Source organism: Staurois parvus, unplaced genomic scaffold, assembly GCF_062004578.1.
Source record: "Staurois parvus isolate SC_StPar_1 unplaced genomic scaffold, SC_StPar_1.0 ptg000020l, whole genome shotgun sequence".
NCBI lineage: Eukaryota > Metazoa > Chordata > Amphibia > Anura > Ranidae > Staurois > Staurois parvus.
In genome coordinates, this window is record NW_028317816.1 from 1,049,160 (window position 1) to 1,075,501 (window position 26,342).

A 26,342-nucleotide genomic window follows, 5' to 3' on the forward strand; every position below is an offset into this window, starting at 1 on the left:
GAGGAAGGGGTCGAGGCAGCACTATTCGCAGCCAGAGGCCAGTGTTCCCGGTGTCATCCAGCGGTCGTGTCTCCACCGACAACCCTGCCATCATCGATTGGTTGGCTCGGTCGTCTTCCTCTTCCCAGGTCACCTCTGACACCTACAGCCAACGGTCGGTGGGTACGTCAGACACAACCGTTAGTTGGCATGGCCCGGGAGCAAGCCCACTGAAATCACGTGTCCTCTACCTGCCCCTGTCCTTTGGTGTTCCCTCACCAAGCGAAGTATCGCATGCTGTGGGCTCAGCCCCACTGTACAGTGAGGAAGAGCTAACAGAGGGCGGTCAGGAACGGGGGGAGACATCCGCCTCTTCAGCAGCCAGGCGAAGAAGTACTGGCGAGGAGAGTGGCTCGGTAGCCGGTCTAGAGACAGGTCTGTCTCCTGACCCACACGCAGCCGAGGGGGCTAGTAGTGAGGCGGAGACCCTAATTGATGATGATGAGGCTGATCGCACTTGGCAGCCTCGTCGTCATCAGGCTATTGCTTCCGCATCATCAGGAGAAGAGGGTGGCAGCTTGGCAGCGAGCAAAACAGTCGGTGGGTTGCCCAGGAGGCAGCAGGGTCGCAGCAGTGTCAGTGGAGGCAAACGGCCACGGAGTAGAGCACCAGCTCCACTGCAGCCTACCACCACGGCCAGTAGTGGTGCCGGTGTGCACGGAGGAAGCAGCAGTCAGCCAGTGAAAAGTATCGGGGGCAAAGTTTCCTACTCGGCGGTGTGGCAATTTTTTGTCAAGCCGCCCGAGGAAGTAAACGTAGCCGTATGTCGACTATGTGGCCAGAAAGTCAAGCGTGGCCAGGGGGCCCATGTTGGGACTACAGCGTTGCGGCAGCATATGCAGCGTCGCCATTTGGTGGCCTGGGAAAACCGTGATAAAGATACGGCGGTTCTGCCCGCCCCAGCCCCCGCTCCATCACCCGCTCCGTTACTTGCTCCGTCACCCGACGTCAATCGCCCTCTATCAGCCAGTCAAGGCTCCAACACCTCTGCTGAGGGGAGTTGTCGCTCGTTGCCATCTTCCGCTCGTTCAGATGCTCCTTCTCCTGCTACTCCTCTTCACGGATTCCGTCAGCAGTCTTTCTTGGAATCCGTTTCCAAGAGACAACAGTTTGCGAGCACGCACCCGACGGTGCAAAAGCTGAACGTCCCCCTGTCCAAGTTGCTGGTGCTGCAGTCCCTCCCTTTCCAAGTGGTGGACTCAGCACCTTTCCGAGAAATGATGGCTTGTGCCGCGCCGCGGTGGAGAGTGCCAAGCCGTCATTTCTTCGCCAAAAAGGCAGTGCCAGCCCTGCATTCACATGTAGAAGAGATGGTGGGCCAGTCTTTGAGCATGTCGGTCTCTGCCAAAGTGCACGGCAGCGCCGACGTGTGGAGCTGTAACTACGGTCAGGGACAGTACATGTCATTTACGGCCCACTGGGTGAACGTGGTGCCGTCACAGCCGCACCAGCAACTTGGACAGGTCACGCCGCTTTTGCCTCCACGTTTGCACGTCCTTGGTCCACAAAAGATGTCCGCCTCTACCACCTCTTCTTCCGCCGTGTCCTCAGCCGCCACCCCCGTGCCAAGTGCCATTACCCGACCGGCATATCACATGTGCAGGGCGCAACGGTGTAACGCTGTGCTGCACCTGGTATGCCTTGGCGAACGTAATCACACAGGGGAGGAACTTCTCAGTGTAATGAACAGAGAAATCGACAGATGGCTGTCTCCGCGCAAACTGAAAATCGGAACCATGTTGACCGACAACGGAAAGAACATGGTGTCTGCTCTGCGTCAAGGAAGGTTGTGCCATGCGCAATGCATGGCTCACGTGTTCAATCTGGTTGTCAAGCGGTTCCTAAAATCCACCATCCCACTGCAAGACATCCTTAAAATGTCACGTAAACTTTGCATGCATTTCAGCCATTCCTACACCGCAAAGCACACCCTCCTTGAGCTGCAGCGGCAGAACGGAATTCCACAGCATCGCCTGATCTGCGACGTTGCAACAAGGTGGAATTCAACCCTACACATGTTAGACCGCCTTTACGAACAGCGAAAGGCCATCACCGATTTCCTGATGTTACAAGCGGATAAAGGTACTCCCCTGTGTAACTTCGATGTCAGCCATTGGCAGCTCATGCGTGACACCTGCGCTTGCTGAGGCCCTTTGAGGAGGCCACGCTATTCGTGAGTCGGCAGGACTATGGGATGAACGACGTCATTCCTCTGTTGCACGTCCTGGAACAAATGCTGTTAACAATGGCTGGTCAGGGTGCGGTAGACGTGGCGCACAGATCTCAACGCCACATGACCCCTGTGGGGGCAGGACAGGAAGAAGAGGAGGAGGTAGAGGAGGACATTTGTGCTCAGGAATTATTGAGTGAAATGGGTGGTTTTTCCACTCAGCGGACAGGAGTGGAGGAGCAGGAGCATCTGGTAGAGGAGGAGGAGACAGAGGACCCAGACGCACCGTGGCAGTATGCTGTGGAGATGGAGGCAGGGAGTCCCTCGCATTCCTTGGCACAAATGGCCCATAGCATGCTCGCTTGCTTGCGTAGCGACAGCCGAATAATAACCATCAGACAGAGGGATGACTTTTGGCTGTCCACCTTGTTGGACCCTCGCTACCGTTCAAAAATGGTGGCCTTTTTCACACCTGCTGAGAGGGAGGCCAAAATAACGTACTATAAAAACCACCTATGTAGTCAGCTGGTCTCTGCCTTTGTGCGCCAACGTCCATCCTCAGACACTGTGGGCCCTGTGCGCTCGCGTTCCGCTGCCATGGCAGCAGGGGAGGGGTGGGGTGGTAGGAGCAGTGGTAGCTCCACCAGCAGCGGCTGCCTCAGTCTGCAGTCGATGATGAGTAGCTTTCTTCACCAGCGCAGTGAGGAAACTACTAACCAGCCGCAGCAGCAGCAGCATCAGGTGGACCTGGAGCAGGACCTCAAACAACAGGCTTGGGCCTACTTGGACAGCACCCTGCCAACCGAGGTAGACAATCCCCTTGACTACTGGGCAACGAAACTTGACCTTTGGCCCCAACTAGCTGAATTTGCCCTTGAAAGGCTGTCATGCCCGGCCAGTAGCGTGGCATCGGAGCGCGTGTTTAGTGCGGCAGGAGGTATTGTAACTCCGCGGAGGACACGACTGTCCACCCAAAGTGTGGAGAGACTCACGTTTGTGAAAATTAATCAGGCGTGGATTAGTCTGGATTTCAAACCACCAGTTCCTGACACAACTGACTAAATCCGCCATGAATCATGCCCCTGCCATGTGCCACTTTCACGTCTCCTCACACTGCTGGTGTGTTCCATTTTTTGTCATAGGGTGCTGGCAGATTACGGGCCTCCCATAGCTGCTGCCAGGCCCCTAATCTGCCATGGGCCCCTATACCGCCTCCTCATGCTGCTGCCAAGTCCAGAGTCTCTCATGGGTCCCTGTACGGCCTCCCATTGCTGCTGTCTCCATCGCCACACTCTGCCATGTGCCACTTTCAGGTCTCCTCACACACTGCTGGTGTGTTCAATTTTTTGTCATAGGGTGCTGGCAGATTACGGGCCTCCCATAGCTGCTGCCAGGACCATAATCTGCCATGGGCCCCTATACCGCCTCCTCATGCTGCTGCCAGGTCCAGAGTCTCTCATGGGTCCCTGTACGGCCTCCCATTGCTGCTGTCTCCATCGCCACACTCTGCCATGTGCCACTTTCAGGTCTCCTCACACACTGCTGGTGTGTTCAATTTTTTGTCATAGGGTGCTGGCAGATTACGGGCCTCCCATTGCTGCTGCCAGGCCCCTAATCTGCCATGGGCCCCTGTACCGCCTCCTCATGCTGCTGCCAGGTCCACAGTGTCTCATGCCATGTGCCACTTTCAGGTCTCCTCACACTGCTGGTGTGTTCAATTTTTTGTCATAGGGTGCTGGCAGATTACGGGCCTCCCATAGCTGCTGCAAGGCCCCTAATCTGCCATGGGCCCCTATACCGCCTCCTCATGCTGCTGCCAAGTCCAGAGTCTCTCATGGGTCCCTGTACGGCCTCCCATTGCTGCTGTCTCCATCGCCACACTCTGCCATGTGCCACTTTCAGGTCTCCTCACACTGCTGGTGTGTTCCATTTTTTGTCATAGGGTGCTGGCAGATTACGGGCCTCCCATTGCTGCTGCCAGGCCCGTAATCTGCCATGGGCCCCCGTACCGACTCCTCATGCTGTGACGTTGCAACAAGGTGGAATTCAACCCTACATATGTTAGACCGCCTTTACGAACAGCGAAAGGCCATCACAGATTTCCTGATGTTAAAAGCGGATAAAGGTACTCCCTGTGTAACTTAGATGTCAGCCATTGGCAGCTCATGCGTGACACCTGCGCTTGCTCAGGCCCTTTGAGGAGGCCACGCTATTCGTGAGTCGGCAGGACTATGGGATGAACGACGTCATTCCTCTGTTGCACGTCCTGGAACAAATGCTGTTAACAATGGCTGGTCAGGATGCGGTAGACGTGGCGCACAGATCTCAACGCCACATGACCCCTGTGGGGGCAGGACAGGAAGAAGAGGAGGAGGTAGAGGAGGACATTGGTGCTCAGGAATTATTGAGTGAAATGGGTGGTTTTTCCACTCAGCGGACAGGAGTGGAGGAGCAGGAGCATCTGGTAGAGGAGGAGGAGGAGACAGAGGACCCAGACGCACCGTGGCAGTATGCTGTGGAGATGGAGGCAGGGAGTCCCTCGCATTCCTTGGCACAAATGGCCCATAGCATGCTCGCTTGCTTGCGTAGCGACAGCCGAATAATAACCATCAGACAGAGGGATGACTTTTGGCTGTCCACCTTGTTGGACCCTCGCTACCGTTCAAAAATGGTGGCCTTTTTCACACCTGCTGAGAGGGAGGCCAAAATAACGTACTATAAAAACCACCTATGTAGTCAGCTGGTCTCTGCCTTTCTGCGCCAACGTCCATCCTCAGACACTGTGGGCCCTGTGCGCTCGCGTTCCGCTGCCATGGCAGCAGGGGAGGGGTGGGGTGGTAGGAGCAGTGGCAGCTCCACCAGCAGCAGCTGCCTCAGTCTGCAGTCGATGATGAGTAGCTTTCTTCACCAGCGCAGTGAGGAAACTACTAACCAGCCGCAGCAGCAGCAGCATCAGGTGGACCTGGAGCAGGACCTCAAACAACAGGCTTAGGCCTACTTGGACAGCACCCTGCCAACCGAGGTAGACAATCCCCTTGACTACTGGGCAACGAAACTTGACCTTTGGCCCCAACTAGCTGAATTTGCCCTTGAAAGGCTGTCATGCCCGGCCAGTAGCGTGGCATCGGAGCGCGTGTTTAGTGCGGCAGGAGGTATTGTAACTCCGCGGAGGACACGACTGTCCACCCAAAGTGTGGAGAGACTCACGTTTGTGAAAATTAATCAGGCGTGGATTAGTCTGGATTTCAAACCACCAGTTCCTGACACAACTGACTAAATCCGCCATGAATCATGCCCCTGCCATGTGCCACTTTCAGGTCTCCTCACACTGCTGGTGTGTTCCATTTTTTGTCATAGGGTGCTGGTAGATTACGGGCCTCCCATAGCTGCTGCCAGGCCCTTAATCTGCCATGGGCCCCTATACCGCCTCCTCATGCTGCTGCCAAGTCCAGAGTCTCTCATGGGTCCCTGTACGGCCTCCCATTGCTGCTGTCTCCATCGCCACACTCTGCCATGTGCCACTTTCAGGTCTCCTCACACTGCTGGTGTGTTCCATTTTTTGTCATAGGGTGCTGGCAGATTACGGGCCTCCCATAGCTGCTGCCAGGCCCCTAATCTGCCATGGGCCCCTATACCGCCTCCTCATGCTGCTGCCAGGTCCAGAGTCTCTCATGGGTCCCTGTACGGCCTCCCATTGCTGCTGTCTCCATCGCCACACTCTGCCATGTGCCACTTTCAGGTCTCCTCACACTGCTGGTGTGTTCCATTTTTTGTCATAGGGTGCTGGCAGATTACGGGCCTCCCATAGCTGCTGCCAGGCCCCTAATCTGCCACGGGCCCCCGTACCGACTCCTCATGCTGCTGCCAGGCCCGTAATCTGTCATGGGCCCCTGTTGTCGCTTGTTGGCATATTCCGCTCGTTCAGATGCTCCTTCTCCTGCTACTCCTCTTCACGGATTCCGTCAGCAGTCTTTCTTGGAATCCGTTTTCAAGAGACAACAGTTTGCGAGCACGCACCCGACGGTGCAGAAGCTGAACGTCCTCCTGTCCAAGTTGCTGCTGCCAGGCTCATAATCTGTCATGCGCCCCTGTACCGCCTCCTCATGCTGCTGCCAGGTCCAGAGTGTGTCATGGGCCCCCGTACCGACTCCTCATGCTGCTGCCAGGCCCGTAATCTGTCATGGGCCCCTGTACCGCCTCCCCATGCTGCTGCCAGGCCCGTAATCTGTCATGGGCCCCTGTACCGCCTCCTCATGCTGCTGCCAGGCCCGTAATCTGTCATGGGCCCCTGTACCGACTCCTCATGCTGCTGCCAGGCCCGTAATCTGTCATGGGCCCCTGTACCGCCTCCTCATGCTGCTGCCAGGTCCAGAGTGTGTCATGGGTCCCTGTACGGCCTCCCATTGCTGCTGTCTCCATCGCCACACTCTGCCATGTGCCACTTTCAGGTCTCCTCACACTGCTGGTGGTTTCCATTTTTGTCATAGGGTGCTGTATGGCCTCCCATTGCTGCTGCCTCCACCGCCACACTGTGGCTCCACACTCTGGTTTTGGCCCCGTGACTGCCCAAATGAGTGAAGTGTGCGGTGATTCTAAGATCGATGGCACTCATCTGCATGTCATACTGACTGTCAGTATTATTTCTCTTCCCCAGCAGACTCCAAGGGCAATTAAAGGTACAGTGTTCTGCACTAATATAAAGGCTCTCTGAAGCCTAGAAACACCCTTTTATAAGTTAAATTCGCAGCGAATATATTCGACTCGAATCAAAATTTTTCCACGAATTCGCCGAATCAGTCGAATCGAATTTTTGAATACTTCGCTCATCTCTAATAATCACCTAATGAGCATATAACGTAGCTTCTTCACCTTCTAACCCTAGCCTATGGTCCAGTATAAGCTGGTAGCATGACTGTTGCTCCAGGTTGCCTGTTTCAAGGTGGCTCCTTTTTCTTGCAGCATCCTATGGAGTCACCCTTGCATGCAGGAACTAGAGCTGTGTCTCCCTAAACCCTGTGCATCAATAGAAACACACAGCCTAGTAGGTATTTTCCTGCTCCTCCCTCCTCCTCCCCTCTCTCTTTTCCAAACTAACAGTCTGGCTCAAGACTGCATTGTCCATTGCTAACTATGTATTTCCTGTGAGCACTGGAAGTTATAAACTGCCGGGGAGAGAATTTCGGTAATTGAAAAAAAAACCAAACAATTACACATACCTAGGTGCCTGCCACCCGCCAGCACTAAGACCAAAAACTGAGCGATCAAAAATCGCTGATTGCTCAGTTCTCAATCTTCAGTGAGAAACCCAAAGGTAGCAGCTGGGATCCCAACAGACTTATAACCTATGTATAACCCTGCTGGCCTTAAAGGAACGATGAATGCAGCAACAGGTGTGATAAGTAGGGTTGCACTGCGACCAATACTAAGCATTTGCACGAGTACTTGTACTCACGCAAATGCTCCGATATTTAAAACCAATACTTTTTTGTGTAATGCGGTGCAGTCTGAGCCCATACAAAAGCAATGGACTCAAATTGCACTGCAAAGAATCGCATGTGAATGGAACAGGAATGCAGTGCGATTCCTGTCTGAATTACTTGTAGTTTCCCGCACTGCACCTGTGTGAAGCCAGGCTTGTCATAGTGACTTCAGCCTGGATTCACACAGGAGCGGTGCAGGAAACCACAAGTGATTTGGACAGGCATCACACTGCATTCCTGTTCAAATTACAAGTGATTCTCTGCAGTGCGATTTGAGCCCATTCATTTTCTATAGGCTCAAATTGTACTGCATGAAAAAAATAGGTATCAGTAATTGGTATTGGCGAGTACCTGATAAAAAGTATCGGTACTCATACTCATTCTTAAAAAATTGGTATTGGTGCATCCCTAATGCTAAGTAGAGCATCAGTGGGTGGGAATAGCTCGTTAATGGGTCTGGACTGAGATGGTCAATAGGTGGTTATAACTGAACTATAGGTGCACAGTGGGGCCCACTAATCCAGTGATGCAGTGAAAGCAACAGCAGATGCGATGGCATCTATTTCATAGATGCGGGCATCCCAAGTCACAGATGTGGCTGCTGTAACTCTCCAGTTCAGCCCCCTGGTTCCAGCGTCCAGCACAGCAGCCCACTCTCTGAGCACAACACAGCACAGTACAGCTCTATCTCCCTAGTCTCTGATTGGTGCACTTCCCCTAACTGCCCCGACTCTTTACCAGGCTTTCACTTGTATATGACTCTTCCTGCTACCAGCTGACTAGGGGCCTTGTAGCTGCGGCCCAGGAATGGTTATAGTTAAGATCCTCACTCAAGACTACATCTCCCAGGCTGCTCCTGTGTAAAGTTAGTCATAGCTAGGTAAGGCGTAACTGGCATTAACATCTTGTAGACAAAGAAAGTTCTGCAATCAGTTGCATTGTCCAGTGTTACATACAGTATACAACAATATTTTTCTGCTTCTCTGCACCACCTTCTTCTCCCTGCAAAATACACTAAATTTCCAAAAGTATAGCATGCCCGTAGCGAAAGAAAGAAAGAGAAGAATAGCGCAGGGCAGGCATGACTAGGTGAAGAGGGAGAAAAGACAGGAAAGGGTTAAGTTAAAGGGGAAGGGTTAAAAAAGATAGTAAGGTTACCTGATTGGTGTTAGTAGGTTTGGGTGGGATCTTCCTGTATCTTGGGGGAGTGCTGGGGGGTCGGACGAGCCAGTACTGGTTAGCAGCTGAAGAGAGAAGTTCCTGCCTGCCCTCCCCTGCGGTGTTTGTTCTGTTTTGGCTTGTTTAGTTTGGTGGCAGTTGTTGGTCTTGGTAGGTTGTTAATGGTTTGTGATGATAAGTGTATGGTTGGGACCCATCTGTGGTATGGTGTGCCCGGGTAAATTCCAGTTAACCGAGGTTTAACTGGAAGGTAGAGGTCTACCTGCGGAAGGTGTGTCCTTGTCTCCGAGTCGGTGTGTTGCGGGTGGAGGCCTAGTAGGAACATTAAGGTGAAGGTTCCACAGGGGGAGATCAATATTGTTTTGGGTGCCTGCCTAGACCAACAACTCATTCCGTAAGTTTATGGAGGTTTCTGTTTTAAGGAATGTTTTCTGTATATTTAAGTTAAATTGTTAATAAAAGGCTGTGAAGGCCATTTTACTCCAACAAAGTGTGGTCTCCTTTTATTGGTGGAGGGAGTGTTGGGAAATGGTTTTTTTTTGGAAGTTGGGTAAGTATGTTTTTTGGGGGTGTTAGTATTTGACAACACATCTCTTCTACACTAGTCATGGGACACGCCTCCAAATCTTTGAATTCAGGTGTTCCAATCAACTCCATGGCCACAGGTGTATAAAATAAAGCACCTAGGTATGCAGACTGCTTCTACAAACATACAAACATTGTACATTCACATCAGTCCCTAACCCTCAAGGAGCGTACAATCTAAGGTCCCTAACGCACATTCATACACACACATATTAGGGCCAATTTAGACAGAAGCCAATTAACCTACCAGCATGTCTTGTGGAGTGTGGGAGGAAACTGGACTACCCGGAGGAAACTCACACAGGCACAGGGAGAACATGCAAACTCCAGGCAGTTGGTGCCATGGTTGGGATCCGAACCAGTGACCCCTAGTACTGCCATGCAGAAGTGCTAACCATTTAGCCACTGTGCTGCCCTAGGTTGTCACCTGTGCAATAAGTCCATCTGTGACATTTCCTTGCTACTAAATACTCCACGGTCAACTGTTAGTGGTATTATAACAAAATGGAAGCAACTGGGAACAGCAGCAACTCAGCCATGAAGTGGTAGGCCACGTAAAATAACAGCACAGGTTCAGTGCATGCTGAAGTGCACAGAAGTCACCAACTGTCTGCAGAGTCAATAGCTAAAGACCACCAAACTTCGTGTAGCCTTCAGATTAGCACAACAACAGTGTGCAGAGAGCTTCATGGAATGGGTTTCCATGGCTAAATAGATGTATCCAAGCCTTACATCACCATGTGCAATGAAAAGACATGGATGAGTGAGTTTGGGGTGGAGGAACTTGACTGGCTTGCACAGAGTCCTGACCTCAACCCGATAGAACATCTTTGGGATAAATTAGAGTCGACACTGCGAGCCAGGCCTTCTTGCCTGACCTCACAAATGCGCTTCTGGAAGAATGGTCAAACATTCCCATAGACACACTCCTAAACCTTGTGGACAGCCTTCCCAGAAAACTTGAAGCTGTTATAGTTGCAAAGGATGGGCCAACTCAATATTGAACCCTACGGACTAAGACTGGGATGCCATTAAAGTTCATGTGCGTGTAAAGGCAAGTGTCCCAATACTTTTGGCAATATAGTGTATATGTGAAAAGATGTTGCAGTTACATTTAGGCTTCATTCCAATGGCCATCAAAATGTTACCAATGTTATTGCACATGTTTTCCAGGAAAAAAGTTCCCACGTAATAATCAGTAAAATAATTGTTTATAAACATTTAAAAACACATATGTTTACATAATTTGTTTTTATGATAATTTACTTTTCCCCTTTGTTTAGACTTACACATATACATGTGTTTATATGGGTACGCGCATAAAGCGCACGTTCTTAGATGCAGATTTTTGGATTCTGTTATGGATCTGAAAGCAGCTCATGTTTGTGCACCTGTATGAATGGCTCCTTTGAAAACATTGCAGCTGCATTCAAATCGGTAAATAAAAAACACTTGCTTTTTTCTAAAGCCATGTAAATGAAGCCTTAGACCAGGCATGTCCAAAGTCCGACCCGCGGGCCATTTACGGCCCGAGGGTCGGTTTAATACGGCCCTCCATGTCAGTGTGTCAGTGTGTCTTATGGAGCGAATATGGAGTGGCCGGTCCGGTATTTCCACCGCGGCCGTGTCAGAATACCGGGCCGGCCGCTCAGCTCTGCAGCGGGACCTTACCTGTTCCTCTATCCAGCGGCGCGCTGTCTTCCCGGCTTCTGTAGTGTGGGCGCTGGGCATGACAGCCGGGTGCCAAGTGCGCATGCGCAAGAAGCGGTGCTTTTTGTGAATGGTAAGGCGGTACCTGGGACACATGACAGATCCCAGAAGCCGCCGGACCAATCACAAAGCGCAAGTGCTTCTCGCTCATGCGCACTGGGCACCCGGCTGTCATGCCGAGCGCCATTACAGAAGCCGGGAAGACAGCGCGCGGCTGGATCGAGGAACAGGTAAGATCAAAGAACAACTGCGGAAGTAAGAGCGGGTACCTGTCAAATTCAGGTACCCGCTCCCCACCTCCCCAAAGGTCAGCAGTCATCTGTACTGTCCGCAGTCTCTGGTCATCCCTGTACTGTCCGCAGTCTCTGGTCATCCCTGTGCTGTCCGCAGTCTCTGGTCATCCCTGTGCTGTCCGCAGTCTCTGGTCATCCCTGTGCTGTCCGCAGTCTCTGGTCATCCCTGTGCTGTCCGCAGTCTCTGGTCATCCCTGTGCTGTCCGCAGTCTCTGGTCATCCCTGTACTGTCCGCAGTCTCTGGTCATCCCTGTGCTGTGTCCGCAGTCTCTGGTCATCCCTGTGCTGTCCGCAGTCTCTGGTCATCCCTGTGCTGTCCGCAGTCTCTGGTCATCCCTGTGCTGTCCGCAGTCTCTGGTCATCCCTGTGCTGTCCGCAGTCTCTGGTCATCCCTGTGTTGTCCGCAGTCTCTGGTCATCTCCTGTACTGTGTCTGCAGTCCATTAGTTCAGAATTTTTTTTTTCCTGTTTTCTGCCTCTAAAACCTAGGTGCGTCTTATGGTCAGGTGCGTCTTATACGGCGAAAAATACGGTAACTTGGCATAAAATAATTTATTTGCAATTAATTGTAATGGTTCAAAGAATGTTTGGAAAAATGTTCGGCCCTCCACCATGTTCACTTCATCCAATCTGGCCCTCTTTGAAAAAAGTTTGGACACCCCTGCCTTAGACGCTTATGAAAAGCCTGATGATTCTGGTCTAATTGTCTAAGCTTTTGGGAACCTTGAACCTTTGCATCAAGGCCCAGTGTAGTTTAGTTTTGCTACAGTCCAATAATATTCAATATTACAGGTATCCGGACATGATTATATATTTATGTATCTACACCAGTTGTGTAATGCCTACAAATTAACATTGTCCCCTTAAAGTATATGCCTTTCAAAACAACCCACTCAATTTAAAATAGAAATGAAAGGCAAACATTTGTGTATATAAATAAACACTATACGTACATTTTTTTTTATAAGTGATCTCATCATCTTTGTTCTCAACTGCATAAGGGGCTTGGAGAGGTCTGGGTGGAGAAACAGCAGCACCCAGTGAATGGCTGTGCAAGGAGACATGTCAGCACAAGTCTGGCCATTGGAGGGCGGGCAGGCTGTGCTCCCAGCACAGCTAGAAAACTGAAGACACTGAGATAGATGGACTCGTATGCCTTGTATAGTCAGTTTTAAATAGGAAAGCAAATAGGAGCTGGCAGGATCACCAGATTTCACACAAAGGAAGCAATACAAAGAGAACAGGATACTTTTTAACACAAATACATGGTGCAACAGACACATATCAGGAATATGAAATGTTTGGGTAACAGGTTTTTTAACAATCTCAGCCAGTAGATCTACAGTCTAAGCTAGGAGAAGAGCGGCTGGATCGAGGAACAGGTAAGATCAAAGAACAACTGCGGAAGTAAGAGCGGGTACCTGTCAAATTCAGGTACCCGCTCCCCACCTCCCCAAAGGTCAGCAGTCATCTGTACTGTCCGCAGTCTCTGGTCATCCCTGTACTGTCCGCAGTCTCTGGTCATCCCTGTGCTGTCCGCAGTCTCTGGTCATCCCTGTGCTGTCCGCAGTCTCTGGTCATCCCTGTGCTGTCCGCAGTCTCTGGTCATCCCTGTGCTGTCCGCAGTCTCTGGTCATCCCTGTGCTGTCCGCAGTCTCTGGTCATCCCTGTACTGTCCGCAGTCTCTGGTCATCCCTGTGCTGTGTCCGCAGTCTCTGGTCATCCCTGTGCTGTCCGCAGTCTCTGGTCATCCCTGTGCTGTCCGCAGTCTCTGGTCATCCCTGTGCTGTCTGCAGTCTCTGGTCATCCCTGTGCTGTCCGCAGTCTCTGGTCATCCCTGTGTTGTCCGCAGTCTCTGGTCATCTCCTGTACTGTGTCTGCAGTCCATTAGTTCAGAATTTTTTTTTTCCTGTTTTCTGCCTCTAAAACCTAGGTGCGTCTTATGGTCAGGTGCGTCTTATACGGCGAAAAATACGGTAACTTGGCATAAAATAATTTATTTGCAATTAATTGTAATGGTTCAAAGAATGTTTGGAAAAATGTTCGGCCCTCCACCATGTTCACTTCATCCAATCTGGCCCTCTTTGAAAAAAGTTTGGACACCCCTGCCTTAGACGCTTATGAAAAGCCTGATGATTCTGGTCTAATTGTCTAAGCTTTTGGGAACCTTGAACCTTTGCATCAAGGCCCAGTGTAGTTTAGTTTTGCTACAGTCCAATAATATTCAATATTACAGGTATCCGGACATGATTATATATTTATGTATCTACACCAGTTGTGTAATGCCTACAAATTAACATTGTCCCCTTAAAGTATATGCCTTTCAAAACAACCCACTCAATTTAAAATAGAAATGAAAGGCAAACATTTGTGTATATAAATAAACACTATACGTACATTTTTTTTTATAAGTGATCTCATCATCTTTGTTCTCAACTGCATAAGGGGCTTGGAGAGGTCTGGGTGGAGAAACAGCAGCACCCAGTGAATGGCTGTGCAAGGAGACATGTCAGCACAAGTCTGGCCATTGGAGGGCGGGCAGGCTGTGCTCCCAGCACAGCTAGAAAACTGAAGACACTGAGATAGATGGACTCGTATGCCTTGTATAGTCAGTTTTAAATAGGAAAGCAAATAGGAGCTGGCAGGATCACCAGATTTCACACAAAGGAAGCAATACAAAGAGAACAGGATACTTTTTAACACAAATACATGGTGCAACAGACACATATCAGGAATATGAAATGTTTGGGTAACAGGTTTTTTAACAATCTCAGCCAGTAGATCTACAGTCTAAGCTAGGAGAAGAGCTTCATTAGACAGTAAATCCACTGCCTGTTTCTGTCCTAGAATTATCTCTCTGAATATCTGCATTCACTTTCTTTTTTTTTTTTAATAGCCTCAATCTCTGTGTCTGCCTGAATCTCCTTTCTCTAAATGAGAGAAAAGGAACAGTAATAAACTGAACTATTTCACATTATCTTGAACATGGTGAAGCTTTAATGAAAAGCTTTTTATATACATTAATATACCCCTCTGATAACAAGGTTAGGAATAGAGTTCATTATAGTTGTTTTTCAGGGCTTGAAGGGTAACGGTTGGAGTTAGCTTTAATTATGAGGGTCAATTAAGCTATAGCAATCATTCATTTCCATTGTGACAGTTTTTTTCAGCAGTGATAGCCAATGAAAGCTGAAAATACAGTCATGATGGGGAAAATAAAAATAATATTGAAAATAATGTGTGTTGCATGGTTGGATGGCCTTAAAATAGTGATAACATTTCCCTTATTTTGTTTGCCCCTTTTGACCACCTTTTGTGCATTTATGGTTTTATGAAAAGTAGTCCTATATTTGATTCAGGTAGCCTACTCCCTCTATAGTGCATTTTAACACATACAACTTCTTTTAACTTTTTTGACTGATCAAGATCCCCCTTCATTTGTATAGCACATGCCTTCCTTTTTAGACACAGCAGCTCACAGTGGGGGAAGAGGTTCCAGCAGCAGCGACAACCCAGAAAGATGTATGGCCAGGTGCTGATGGACAAGCCAGTGGTGACAATGTGGATCGCCTCACCCCATGCAACATTTTTTTCATCCCACTGTAGTGTAAGCAGGCACAGCTTACATATTGGTGGCAACTCTGCTCTGAATTCAGGAGCAGTGCAGCATTGTTGCCACACCATCACTGGAAGCTGCAGTAGTTGTTTACTGGCAGGATCCACAAATATTTGTGGGAGACAACTGTAAGTGCAGATACATCTATAATTAAGTGCTGCAGTACAGATTTTTTTATGGAAGCCCATATTTTCCACATTAAGGATCTGGTAGGTTAAAGTTAACTCAGTAACTAAAATCTCAGATAAGGTTTAGCATATTAAAGTTTAAAACATAATTAAGCTTTAAACTGTAGTATGTCTGAGGTTAGGCAGCTCTTGTAATGTTCAATTATTAACTGACAACTAATGTTGTAATGCCAGCATCTTGCACTATTCTGGTTCAGGAGGTTACATAGCACATTTGTGGCAGAGTGCACCGTAAAAAGGATTGCCAGAAGGAAGAGAAAGAGCCATGAAAACTCACTTCTACCATGTAGCTCTACATCATAATACATTTTTCTTAATTTTAACAGTATACTTTAGATTTAAAAGTCAATTTTAATATTTCTAAATCTTCATATTTCATTAAAATAACACCTGAGGATCCTGCCATGAAGTATCTTGTTCTCCAATTTCCTATTATCAGTTGACAATGTTCTTTCCCTGTCTCCCAGTTGTTCTCTGCATTGTAATCCTGTCACACAAATTTCTGATGGAGACTAGAAGTGGCTCTTTTAACACACAAGCATGTTCCACTGTTGTCACCATTAGAAAATCCACCCTGAGAAGTGTGATGCAGCCACTGCTGGAGTACAGAAAAAGTAGCTGTAAAGAGGCTGAAGAAATCCAACAATATTAAAATGCAAAAAAAAAAAGGAAATACAGAGGTAAAAACAGTATTTTATTTAAAATGGCAACCTTTATAATATGCACTGTTTTGCCAAATTAAATATAAATCAGTTAAAGTGGTTCTAAAGTCTATTTTCCTGGTGCCAACATGGCAGCATAGCTGTGATATAGCTCAATGTCTAACCACTTCCTCAGGACTAGTGAATAGCATAAAAGAAAAACATGATGTTGCTACCTATGCGGTCCCAGGTCTCGGGCTGTTAAATGCGCTAAATAATCTGGGAGCCCTTATTTTGTTCTTGGACAATTGCAGTGTTTCCTCATTGGGAACAAAATCTACATAGACCTAAAGTGCCTTCTAGGTATTGGGTATAGGATGGTCAGTTTCCTATGTTACCTTTGTCTGTTTTTCTTTTGCACATAGGTCATGGGCCATGCTGCCCTGTTTTCTGTCCTTTGTCTGGTCTTATCTATGCCTGACCCTCTTCGTTTTGGATAGTGTAGTGCCTGGGCAACATTTGTGGTTTCTGTCCCCAGTGTAGAGATCTCCTGGGAGACTGTCCTGTGTGTGGGCAGTATTACCAATTTCTAGGGCACATGCGGCATGCCTGGCTGGCTGGTTTTCTCCACCTTAGTGAGATTTAAATATCTGGCACCCTCAGTTCAAGCTGCCTGCTTGGTCAAAGTTTTTCAGGAGAGTCTCTGCATGCTGCAGTCCATCCAAAGGTTCTTGGGTGTGTTGTCTCTAGCATTCAGGTATAGGTTGTCTTCCTCTGGATGGGGTATTGTCTCATCCACTAGTCAGCCTTTATGTACTCTGCATCATATTTTCAGTTGTATGCTTCTCCAGCTGACCGCCCTGTACCTGGAAGCCATGAGCCAGTCACCACCATTACAAAACTCACTTGCATAATAGGTAAGGGATCTACGATCAGGTAAGTTGGACCAACAGCAAAAGAGTGAATCTAGCCTTTCTTTCTGCTTTCAACCCTGCCTGGTCACACTGTAAAAGATCTAAGATCAAGGCGTCATGCATAATCAGACAGTCCCTCTTCAGAGTCTTCCAGGCATCGCTTCAGTCATTCTCGTTCGAGAAGAAAAATCCAGAAAGAGACAACATTCATCCTCTTCACTGTAGCATTTCCACCATCCAGGTGTAAAGGCTTTCTGGATCTGTGGTGTAACTTTTATGCCAAAATAATTAGTGTATAGGGGCTGTCTGTTTGAGATCCCGGGTGGGTGTTATTCAAGTGAATCTGTTCGTATCCTTGAGCAATCACAAACTTCGGAGGCTCATGTCTCGATTTCTTCATAGATGCTGTCTTTTCATATTGGAACTTCATCCTGGGATATGCCTTCCCTCTGTTAGCCCTCCTAATGACATTGTTTGAGACTTATGAGAGAGCAGGTCTCAATAATAGCCATCTTGTCATATTGGCATTGCAGACCCTGGTTTCTCCTTGCACGTCATCTCAGCACTCAAGTCCTGATTCCTCTTCTGGCCCTGCCAAGTCTGATGTCTCAGGGGAACCTGTTTCATTGCCTTCTACCATGGCTGTTGCGAGGGGGAAGCTGGAGAGCCTACGATGCTCCTCCCGGGTAATCGCAACTCCGCTAAAGTCCAAAAAGCCCTCCACTAATAACATCAATGCGAAGATCTGGGATAGATTAATCGCTTTTGCGATAGAAAGAGATTTTACTCCTACTTTTCTGTCTGTTTCACATCTTTCTACAGACCGGGTTAGACGTGGGTCAGAGTTTAATGAAAGCACAGGTGGCAGCCATCTCAGAAATAACTAAAGTCAAGTGAGTGAAGTATTCACTAGTAAATCAGTTTCTCAGTGCTGTGCTCTAGATCCATCCTCCCCTGGTAGAGGACCTTTCCTCTATGGGATCCCAAAACAACCTTTTGCTCCTACAGAGCAGTGTTCTCTTCTCTGTGGGATATTACTTTTAAGGCAGTCTTTCTCATGGCAGTGACCTCCAGGAGGAGGGTGTCAGAGATTTAGGCCCTTGGAACTTCAGAAAGCCATGTTACATTCTACCCAAACAGGGTGTAACTTTGTCCAGCAGAGCAGTTTGTTTCAAAAAGTGACCACATCATTCCAGCTTTTAGAAACTTGAGTCTTGCCTAATTTTCCAGAGTCGCAGATGGGTGCCTTACACGAACTTGATGTTTTTAGAATATTGAAGAAATATCTCTTGGCCATAGCTTTGTTTCTTGCAGCACAAAGGCTGATCGTCATACCAAATGGCAAGAATAGAGGGAAAGAAGTTACTTCTAGAACCTTGGCAGATGGATTATGAAGCTTACCCAAAGAGCATATAGGGCTGTAAGAGTTGACCCACAATTGGTGGTGATGGCACTCTCAATGAGGCAGTTTTGGCAACCTGGGCAGCTTATTCCAATGTCTCCCTGGAGGCAAGATACAGGGCTGCCTCTTTGTCATCACATATACCCTCCTGGTATAAGGTGGATCCAGGGATCTTGTCTACAGTGGATTTCAGGCGAAGAGCTATGAGAGACTCTATTTACTCCTTACAATATAATTATGTGTTGGCATCTACCCAAGGCCATCTAATTGAACCAATAAAAAGGAAAAACAAATTATACAATCCTATATACACACTCCTATACCCACAGATGATTCAAATGAAGGTAAAAAAAACCCAGCAAAGCATGAACCAATTTGCTCCAGCAGGGGAAAAAATTCCTTCCTGATCTCGCAAGAGGCAATCGGATATTCCCTGGATCAACTTTTCCTTTTGTAGCACCCTCCTAGTTTAGCTAGGGGAATTTAAATCCTAATAGACAGGAGCTGTTAGCAGCTCAGGTGTAATAGCCTAACGGGTCAAATTGCGGTCAGGGCTGAGAAACTCTGCAGGCCAGCCCCCCTGAAATTTCCCCCTGCTCTAAAGCTTTCAGAGGGCCTTAGAGGTGGATCTGAGGAGTGGTCGGCTGCACTCTTGAGGGACCTCAGCCAATCCCCAACAGAAGGCTTGGCAAGGGGCTGGGACTCCCTTATAAGTGTAAGCCTACTCAGCAGCAGGAGTGTGGTGGTGGAGGAGTGTGAAGAGTCGGGTGGAAAAAGGAGTAGGAAGAAGTGAGGCTTGAGGAGGAAGGCTGCCAAGAGGTCTAGTGGGATGGGCCTGCCTGCAAACCTGGAGTCGGAAAGGAGGAAAACACAGAAATCACTGGCCCCCTGAGTGAGGACCACCTGTATGGCAGGGAAGGAGCAGCCTAGCTGATAGGATTGGTATCCACAGCCATCCCGGAAGCGGTACAGGAGAGGATCTGAGTGAGTACACCTGCACCCCGTGGGTGGATTAGGGAAGGAACACTCAGGTGGGAAACCAGATTAGCCCCCTACTAGTGATTGTTCACCTCAATTAAAGGTACAGGAGCCAGTTCCCCTGCTCAGGAAGAAAGTCTCCAGATTGCTGGGTTAAGAGGAGTTCATCTAGGGTCTGGGGTGGTACAACTGGGAGATTCTGGCTAGCATTCCAACAGAGACTGTGTTGTTGAAGAAGGAGTAATAGTGAATAGTTCAGGAATTTGTCCTCAGTTATTAGTTCCTTATATATTTGATAGTCAGGCAATCCCCTGTTGATCCCTTCAGTATGACCGGAATGATGGTAACTTTAGCCAGACCTCTTCCACCGCTCTACCGACACCACTATCTTCCACTCAGAGACATAAACCAAACAGGCTCCATAGTGCAATATATCCAATCCTACATGTAAGTGGGTATTTGTGTTTTTATTTAATTAAATTGGATATATTGCACTATGGAGCCTGTTTGGTTTATGTCTCTGAGTGGAAATAGTGGTGTCGGTAGAGCGGTGGAAGAGGTCTGGCTAAAGTTAACATCATTCCGGTCATACTGAAGGGATCAACAGGGGATTGCCTGACTATCAAATATTTACAGTAATTTTCCTTTCCTGGTGCCAATCCATGGCAGCATACAGTCCCACTCTTGGTTTGTAGCTTATTACAGAGAATCGAAGGGGAGAAGGGGTTAGGATTCTTTCTTTTATTCTAATCACTGGTCCTGAGGGAATGGATCGAGGTGGAGCTCTATTACGGGTATGCTGCCATGTTGGCTCCAAGAAAGAAAAATTAGGGAATTTGATACAAATTTTCAATTTTTTTTCCAACTAATGCATTCTTTGCATTTAGATATAAAACACCTCACTATCTGTCCTACCCACCACCATCCCTAAACTGATTCCTATCACCGCTCCAGCGCTGCCTCAGTAGGACAACTCCTTTCACTTCCTGTCTCTACAAAAAAAATCCTTTAATATCACTTTAAGGGTTACATCTGGTAAGATCTGACAATGTCGACTCTACAATATATGTATGTATTTTCATACCTGTCGCAATAACATTGATAACAATGATATAAAGGTCTCCCTGTACTCTGTAAAGAACTGGGTTAGTGCTATATACACACAGTCAAAAAATAGTGATAATAAACAAAAATGAATTTGTTTCTTTCATGAGCATGGAACTGGTAATGAAAATGCTTGGTTTGCATTATGAGAGCTCATTCTAGGGACAGAGCCAGTTTGGCATTTACACGAACGAGGAATCAGAATGTTCAGAGGGCAGGCTGCACTGCAAAATGTTGCCTCAGCAAAGAGGTCACAGCTTTGTGAATTGTCGGAAAATATAAGTTTGATATTCTTCTGCTGGTAGGTATTTATTTTCCAAAATACATACTAGGGTTAGTTTACTAAGGGTACAGTTTCTATCATGACCTGTGTTCTCTATAAAGTGTAACTAAAGGCAAAACAGTTTTTATTTTTGGTTTTGGATAGAGTGAAGAGGGATTAGAACACCTGTCAGGTTTTTATTGCCATCTGTGCCCTCATTACAGACACCCTCTTTATTTTTCCTATTTACCATTATCAGTGAAATTAAAAGAAAATCCCAAATTTTGGGTTTACATCAGAACACTAATAGAGGGGAAATCCTCCAATGGGACACTAGTTCTGATGATCCTGGGAACGCCTCAGAATGCCCTCACTTTGGAGACAGGAAATAAAGGGAAATCTCCACAATGAGACACAGATGGCAAAAAAAGACTGACAGGGGTAATAAACCTCCCTTACTGTATCCAAAAAAAGTTTTGCTTTTAGTTGCTCTTTAAATACTTTTTTTCTCCCAAAATCTAATGGGTATTCGAAGAGTCAAATTTGTGAGCAACCTACTCCTTTAATCAGCCCATTGTATGCAGAATATGTATTACAAAATGATGGTGCACTTCGCTGAGACTAAAGAAAATAGAACAAAAAGTTAATAGTGTAAATGACAGTGTACTTTGCAAACTTGATGATGGTACTATTTCCAAGACTCTATTGAATCAGTTTTGTGCAGTTAGTTAAAGTGTCATTAAATTACATGCTATATTACATTGTGTGCATACTCACTTGTCACTAGAGCATTTGTTTTCTGTAGATTGCAAAAAACTGGTTGATCTGGCTGAACACTGCCTTTCGATCCTTGTTTGTGTCCCTGCTACAGCCTGAGATTGTGTAGACAAGCATTTGCCACATCCACTGAGCATGCTCAAGTTTCAGTTCCCTTCTAGGCTGTTAATCTCCTTCTTTTGCTTATCTGTGTACTGTAAATGCCCAAATGTGTGACTATAGAGTATATGTTCACATATACACGTGGGCATATACACAGTGGTAAATTACATTCCCCTTCCTCCATTCCTCCTCCTCCATGTTATCATATTGCTAAACACTATGGGGGTGGGATTTAAAATGTTGATGGATGGAGGCTTCACCTTCCTGTTAGTCCCAGCACATACACATCATAGACATAGGCTGGAGATGCTTGTGACAGGCAGATTCTCCTCCAGTTATCTTTACAGTGTGAACAAAGTGAAAGCTATTCTTAGTCAACTTAAACTCCACCTGCACCATGTTATTGGAAAAATTTAATAACCATTTGCTTTGAAATGTAGATTTGTAATACACTTTAAAATACTTTTTTGCGGTTATTTATTTACTTTCATTCTCTGCTCTGAAAGCCATTTTTTTAATGTCATATGACTGGCACAGCACCAATCAGCGCTGTGCAGACACATATTCATAGTCTGGAAGTCATCTTCTGCTATAGAGCATACATCAGAAAGAAAGACAGATTTAGCTTATGATCATCTGAACACTATAGCAAGGAAGTTTCCAGTTACATCAATTAAAGTATAACTAAACAGGGGTCACCCCTGGCAGTGCAGAGGAGAGGACGGGGTGACTGCTGGCAGGAGAGAAGGCAGGGGTCACCAGAAGACAGGAGAGAGCACAGGGGTCACTGCTGGCAGGGGAGAGGGCAGGGGTCTCTGTTGGTAGGAGAGAGCACAGGGGTTACTGCTGGCAGAGAAGGGGGCAGGGGTCACCGCTGGTTGGAGAGAGCACAGGCATCACTGCTGGCAAGGGAGAGGGTAGGGGTCACTGCTGGCAGGGGAGAGAGCAGGGGTCACCACTGACAGGAGAGAGCACAGGGCTCACTGCTGGCAGGGGAGAGGGCAGGGGTCACTGCTGGCAGAAGAAAGGATGGGGTGACTGCTGGTAGGAGAGAAGGTAGGGGTCACCACTGACAGGAGAGAGCACAGGGGTCACCCCTGGCAATGCAGAGGACAGTGGTCATTGCAGGCAGGAGAGAGGAGGGGGTGACTGCTAGCAGGAGAGAAGACAGGGGTCACCAATGACAGGAGAGAGCACAGGTGTCACTGCTGGCAGGGGAGAGGGTAGGGGTCACCCCTGGTGGGAGAAAACACAGGGGTCACTGCTGGCAGGGGAGAGGGCAGGGGTCATCTGAAGACAGGAGAGAGCACAGGGGTCACTGCTGGCAGGGGAAAGGGCAGGGGTCACCGCTGGCGGGAGAGAGCATAGGGTATACTGCTGGCAGGGCAGAGGGCTGGGGTCATCGCTGGCGGGAGAGAGCATAGGGGTGACTGCTGGTAGGGGTCACCGCTGGCAGGAGAGAGCACAGGGGTGATTGCTGGCAGGAGAGAAGACAGGACTCACCACTGACAGGAGAGAGCACAGGGGTCACTGCTGGCAGGGGAGAGGGCAGGGGTCACTGCTGGCAGTGGAGAGATCAGGGGTCACCACTGACAGGAGAGAGCACAGGGGTCACCGCTGGTAGGGGAGAGGGCAGGGGTCACTGCTGGCAGGGGAGAGAATGGGGTGACTGCTGGTAGGAGAGAAGGCAGGGGTCACCACTGACAGGAGAGAGCACAGGGGTCACCGCTGGCAGTGCAGAGGACAGTGGTCATTGCTGGAAGAAGAGAGCATGGGGTGACTGCTGGCAGGAGAGAAGGCAAGGGTCACCACTGACAGGAGAGAGCACAGGGGTCACTGCTGGCAAGAGAGAGAGCAGGGGTCATCGCTGGCAGGAGAGAGCACAGGGGTGACTGCTGGTAGGGCACTCAGCATAGCTCCCTTGTACATGCACAGTTTGAGCACAGGCAGCAAGATCTCTTCCTTGGCTCTTCACCACACTACACAGAGCCGAAATCTGATTCTCCTTCACTCAGCTAAGCTCTGCACGGTGTGTAGCTGGTTACTACAGCTGTGCTGCCATTCTGACCAGGGAATTTCACAGGTCAGAAATGGAAAGTAGTAACCAGCTACACACTGTGCAGATCATAGCTGAGTGATAGAGAATTGGATTTCAGCTCTGTGTAGTGACAAGCCAAGAAGGAGATCTTGCTGCCTGTGCTCAGACTGTGCATGTACAATTCAGAGATGGGGGACGGCCCGGCACAGTATCAGGTGTGCAGGGGGGTTGTGACTCGTGAGTGGGAAGCTGTGGGGGGGGGCCCACCCCAGCACCCCCCTAGATCTGGCCATGGTTATAACCCTCACTATCCAAAGTGAAAAAAGTTCCTGTAGTTCTAATTTAAGATAAACTCACCTTCTGCCAGGATAAATAGACTTGTCTATGTCATTGCAATCTTTACCCCTCCAGTGATATCCACGCAAAGACTGCAGAGAAGAAAAGCACCATCTTATCAGGTACAATTTAGTCATATTCAATCTATTTCTTTAAATCTATCTAGTAAAGTGCATTGTTAAAGCTGATCTGCAGGCAGATAAAAGCACCAATTCATTCAAATGTGTGTTCATTGAAACATTTTGTATTTATAAAAGCAACTAGTGTATCTGAATTTGACTTGTATCAGCCTCTTGGAATTCTCTGTATAGCAGAGTTCAGACTGCGAAATTGGAGAAGCAACACAATGAGCCAATCAATCGTATTGTAGTGAGCATGCAGACAGGAGGAGAGAGCAGAGTGGCTGGGAGCAGGGACAAGCCCTAGTTTTATTACTTGACAGTACTAGAGAAAATTAGGTTTCTGACCTGTTGGTGCTCTGTAGACATCAGAAATGAATGAACAGAAATACAAATCCTTTGGCAGATCATTAGCTTTCATGTATATTTTTTATGTTTATTTAAAGGATAACTCCACTTTAGTAGGAAAAAAAATAGCAAATAAAAAAAAAAAATATATATATATATATATATATGTATATATATATAATTGTGACAAAAGTCATATTGCAATTTAATGTTATTAAAAACTACCTTCCCTTTTCATTCTCAGTCGCTGTAATTTTCTGTAAAATTCAATGCAATATTGCTACCTAGAGGCATTCTGTACACAGATGGTGTACAGAACACCCCCAGAAACATTATTTCCTGTTTGTGTGATTGGCTTACTGATTTTCTCAGAAGTCTGCACTGAGAACCAAGTCAGAATATCCCCTGCAAGAAAAATGTGATTTTTGGTGAGATACTCCCAAAGTCACATCTAAAGGGATGCAGATCCTGCAACTTTCCTCATTAGAACCCTGCAGGTACAGCAGCTGATTGATCATGATAAAACCACTCCCATACAGATTCACTCTGCACATGGACACAGACAAACAAACAGTTATTTCTTCAGAATAACAAAAGGTAGGAATCTGCAACAAAGTTTGTTAAAATCCTTGCAAATGCACATAGATCACCCAGAGGGGAATGATTTTTTTTCTGAACAAACGTGGAATTAATCTTAAAAAAATATGTAAACCCAACATTTAATATTCCTGATATGTGCCTGCTCTACCATGTACATGTATGAGTATGTGCCTGCTGTACCATGTCCTGCTAGTGCCACTGCTTTCCTATTAAAAATTGACTACATTAGGCATGAAAGCACAGCATGGTCAGTTCTCTAGAGGTGCTGGAAAGGAGGTGCTCTCCTCCAATGACCAAACGTCATCTGACACTCCCCCCCTGCACAGTCATTCATTAGGGAGATTAGTGTCTGCTGTTTCACCCCCTCCCCCCCAGCTCTTATGCAGCTGAGAACAAAGGGTATGTGATTACCTATAAAAAAGGGGAAAAGGGTATGTATAATGTTTTTTTTTTAATATTGCTATAAAAATGTTTTGCTGTTCATTTACAATCACTTTAATTTATTGTCGAGAGTGTAGCCCTAAAAACTGGTGTTTTCCAAATATTTTTTTTTCTGTACGATCTTGAAGTAATGGACAGAGTGTCATCTACTAAGATTCATGAAGGCAAAACACCAAGCCTCAATAAAAATGACTCTGTGCTCTTGCAAGGCATTTGGCCATGACAAGAGAAGTGAACTCTTATATGTGTCAACGAGCTAAACGCACACCTCATACAGTGAGCACAAGGTGGTCATTGATATACCTCGGAAACAGGTTATATGTAAATTGTTGAGTGCAAAAGCCTTTAAAAGAAAAGCATTGTGAATTTGCAGTGAGAATATATTTTAGTTATTACTTCAGTGTTTTCCTTCTAGTCATTTTTGATGTTACGTTTTTACAAGTTTGATCTTCAAAACTTTTGTTATTTTATTAAATATTTGAGCGAGCTAAGCCAGAGGGAACTCTCAGTGGCTAATTACAGTCTCCCTAACAGTTGGTGAAATGCACAGGTAGAATGCTGTTTGCAATGTGTTAGCAGTCCTGTAGGTTTGCATTGTGTGCTTTAATCAAATTATATTAAAATAATTATGATGCAGAAACGTTTTGGCAGTACATTTTCCATTATTTCTAAAAACAGAACTTTAGCCATAACAACTTGATAATAAATGATGTTCTTTAGCAAGGAACATACACTCCACATTAATAATTATGCTACCAAAATTAGTGTACGCTATAAATTGCCTTGAGCATTGCTTCTGTTTCTTCTTGCCTGACGCCGACATTTTGCTGAAGCCCACTTCCTTATTGGAAACTCTCCCCTTTTCTTAGTCTCAAAACTATGTCACTTTCTGCAATTAAAATGTGTGCATTTCCAGCCTTGATTTTATGTCTTGGCTCAGCTAGAGGGGAAGGCTGCAGTAGCTGAGAGTTCTCAGGCTTATAGTGGTGCGGCTGTGGATGCAGGAAGGAGAGAGAATCAG

The 26,342-nt window shown here is 47.2% G+C and overlaps 1 protein-coding gene across 2 annotated transcripts in view; it reads right to left on the reverse strand.

The window, feature by feature from the left end:
- The window catches only part of AOAH (acyloxyacyl hydrolase), a 202,443-nt gene that overhangs the window by 91,293 nt on the left and 84,808 nt on the right, over positions 1–26,342 (reverse strand). For both annotated transcript variants that reach the window (XM_089687015.1, XM_089687006.1), the window contains exon 8: positions 23,835–23,905. In XM_089687015.1, coding sequence (XP_089543141.1) covers positions 23,835–23,905 — 71 coding nt within the window. The remainder of the gene's footprint in view (positions 1–23,834; positions 23,906–26,342) is intronic.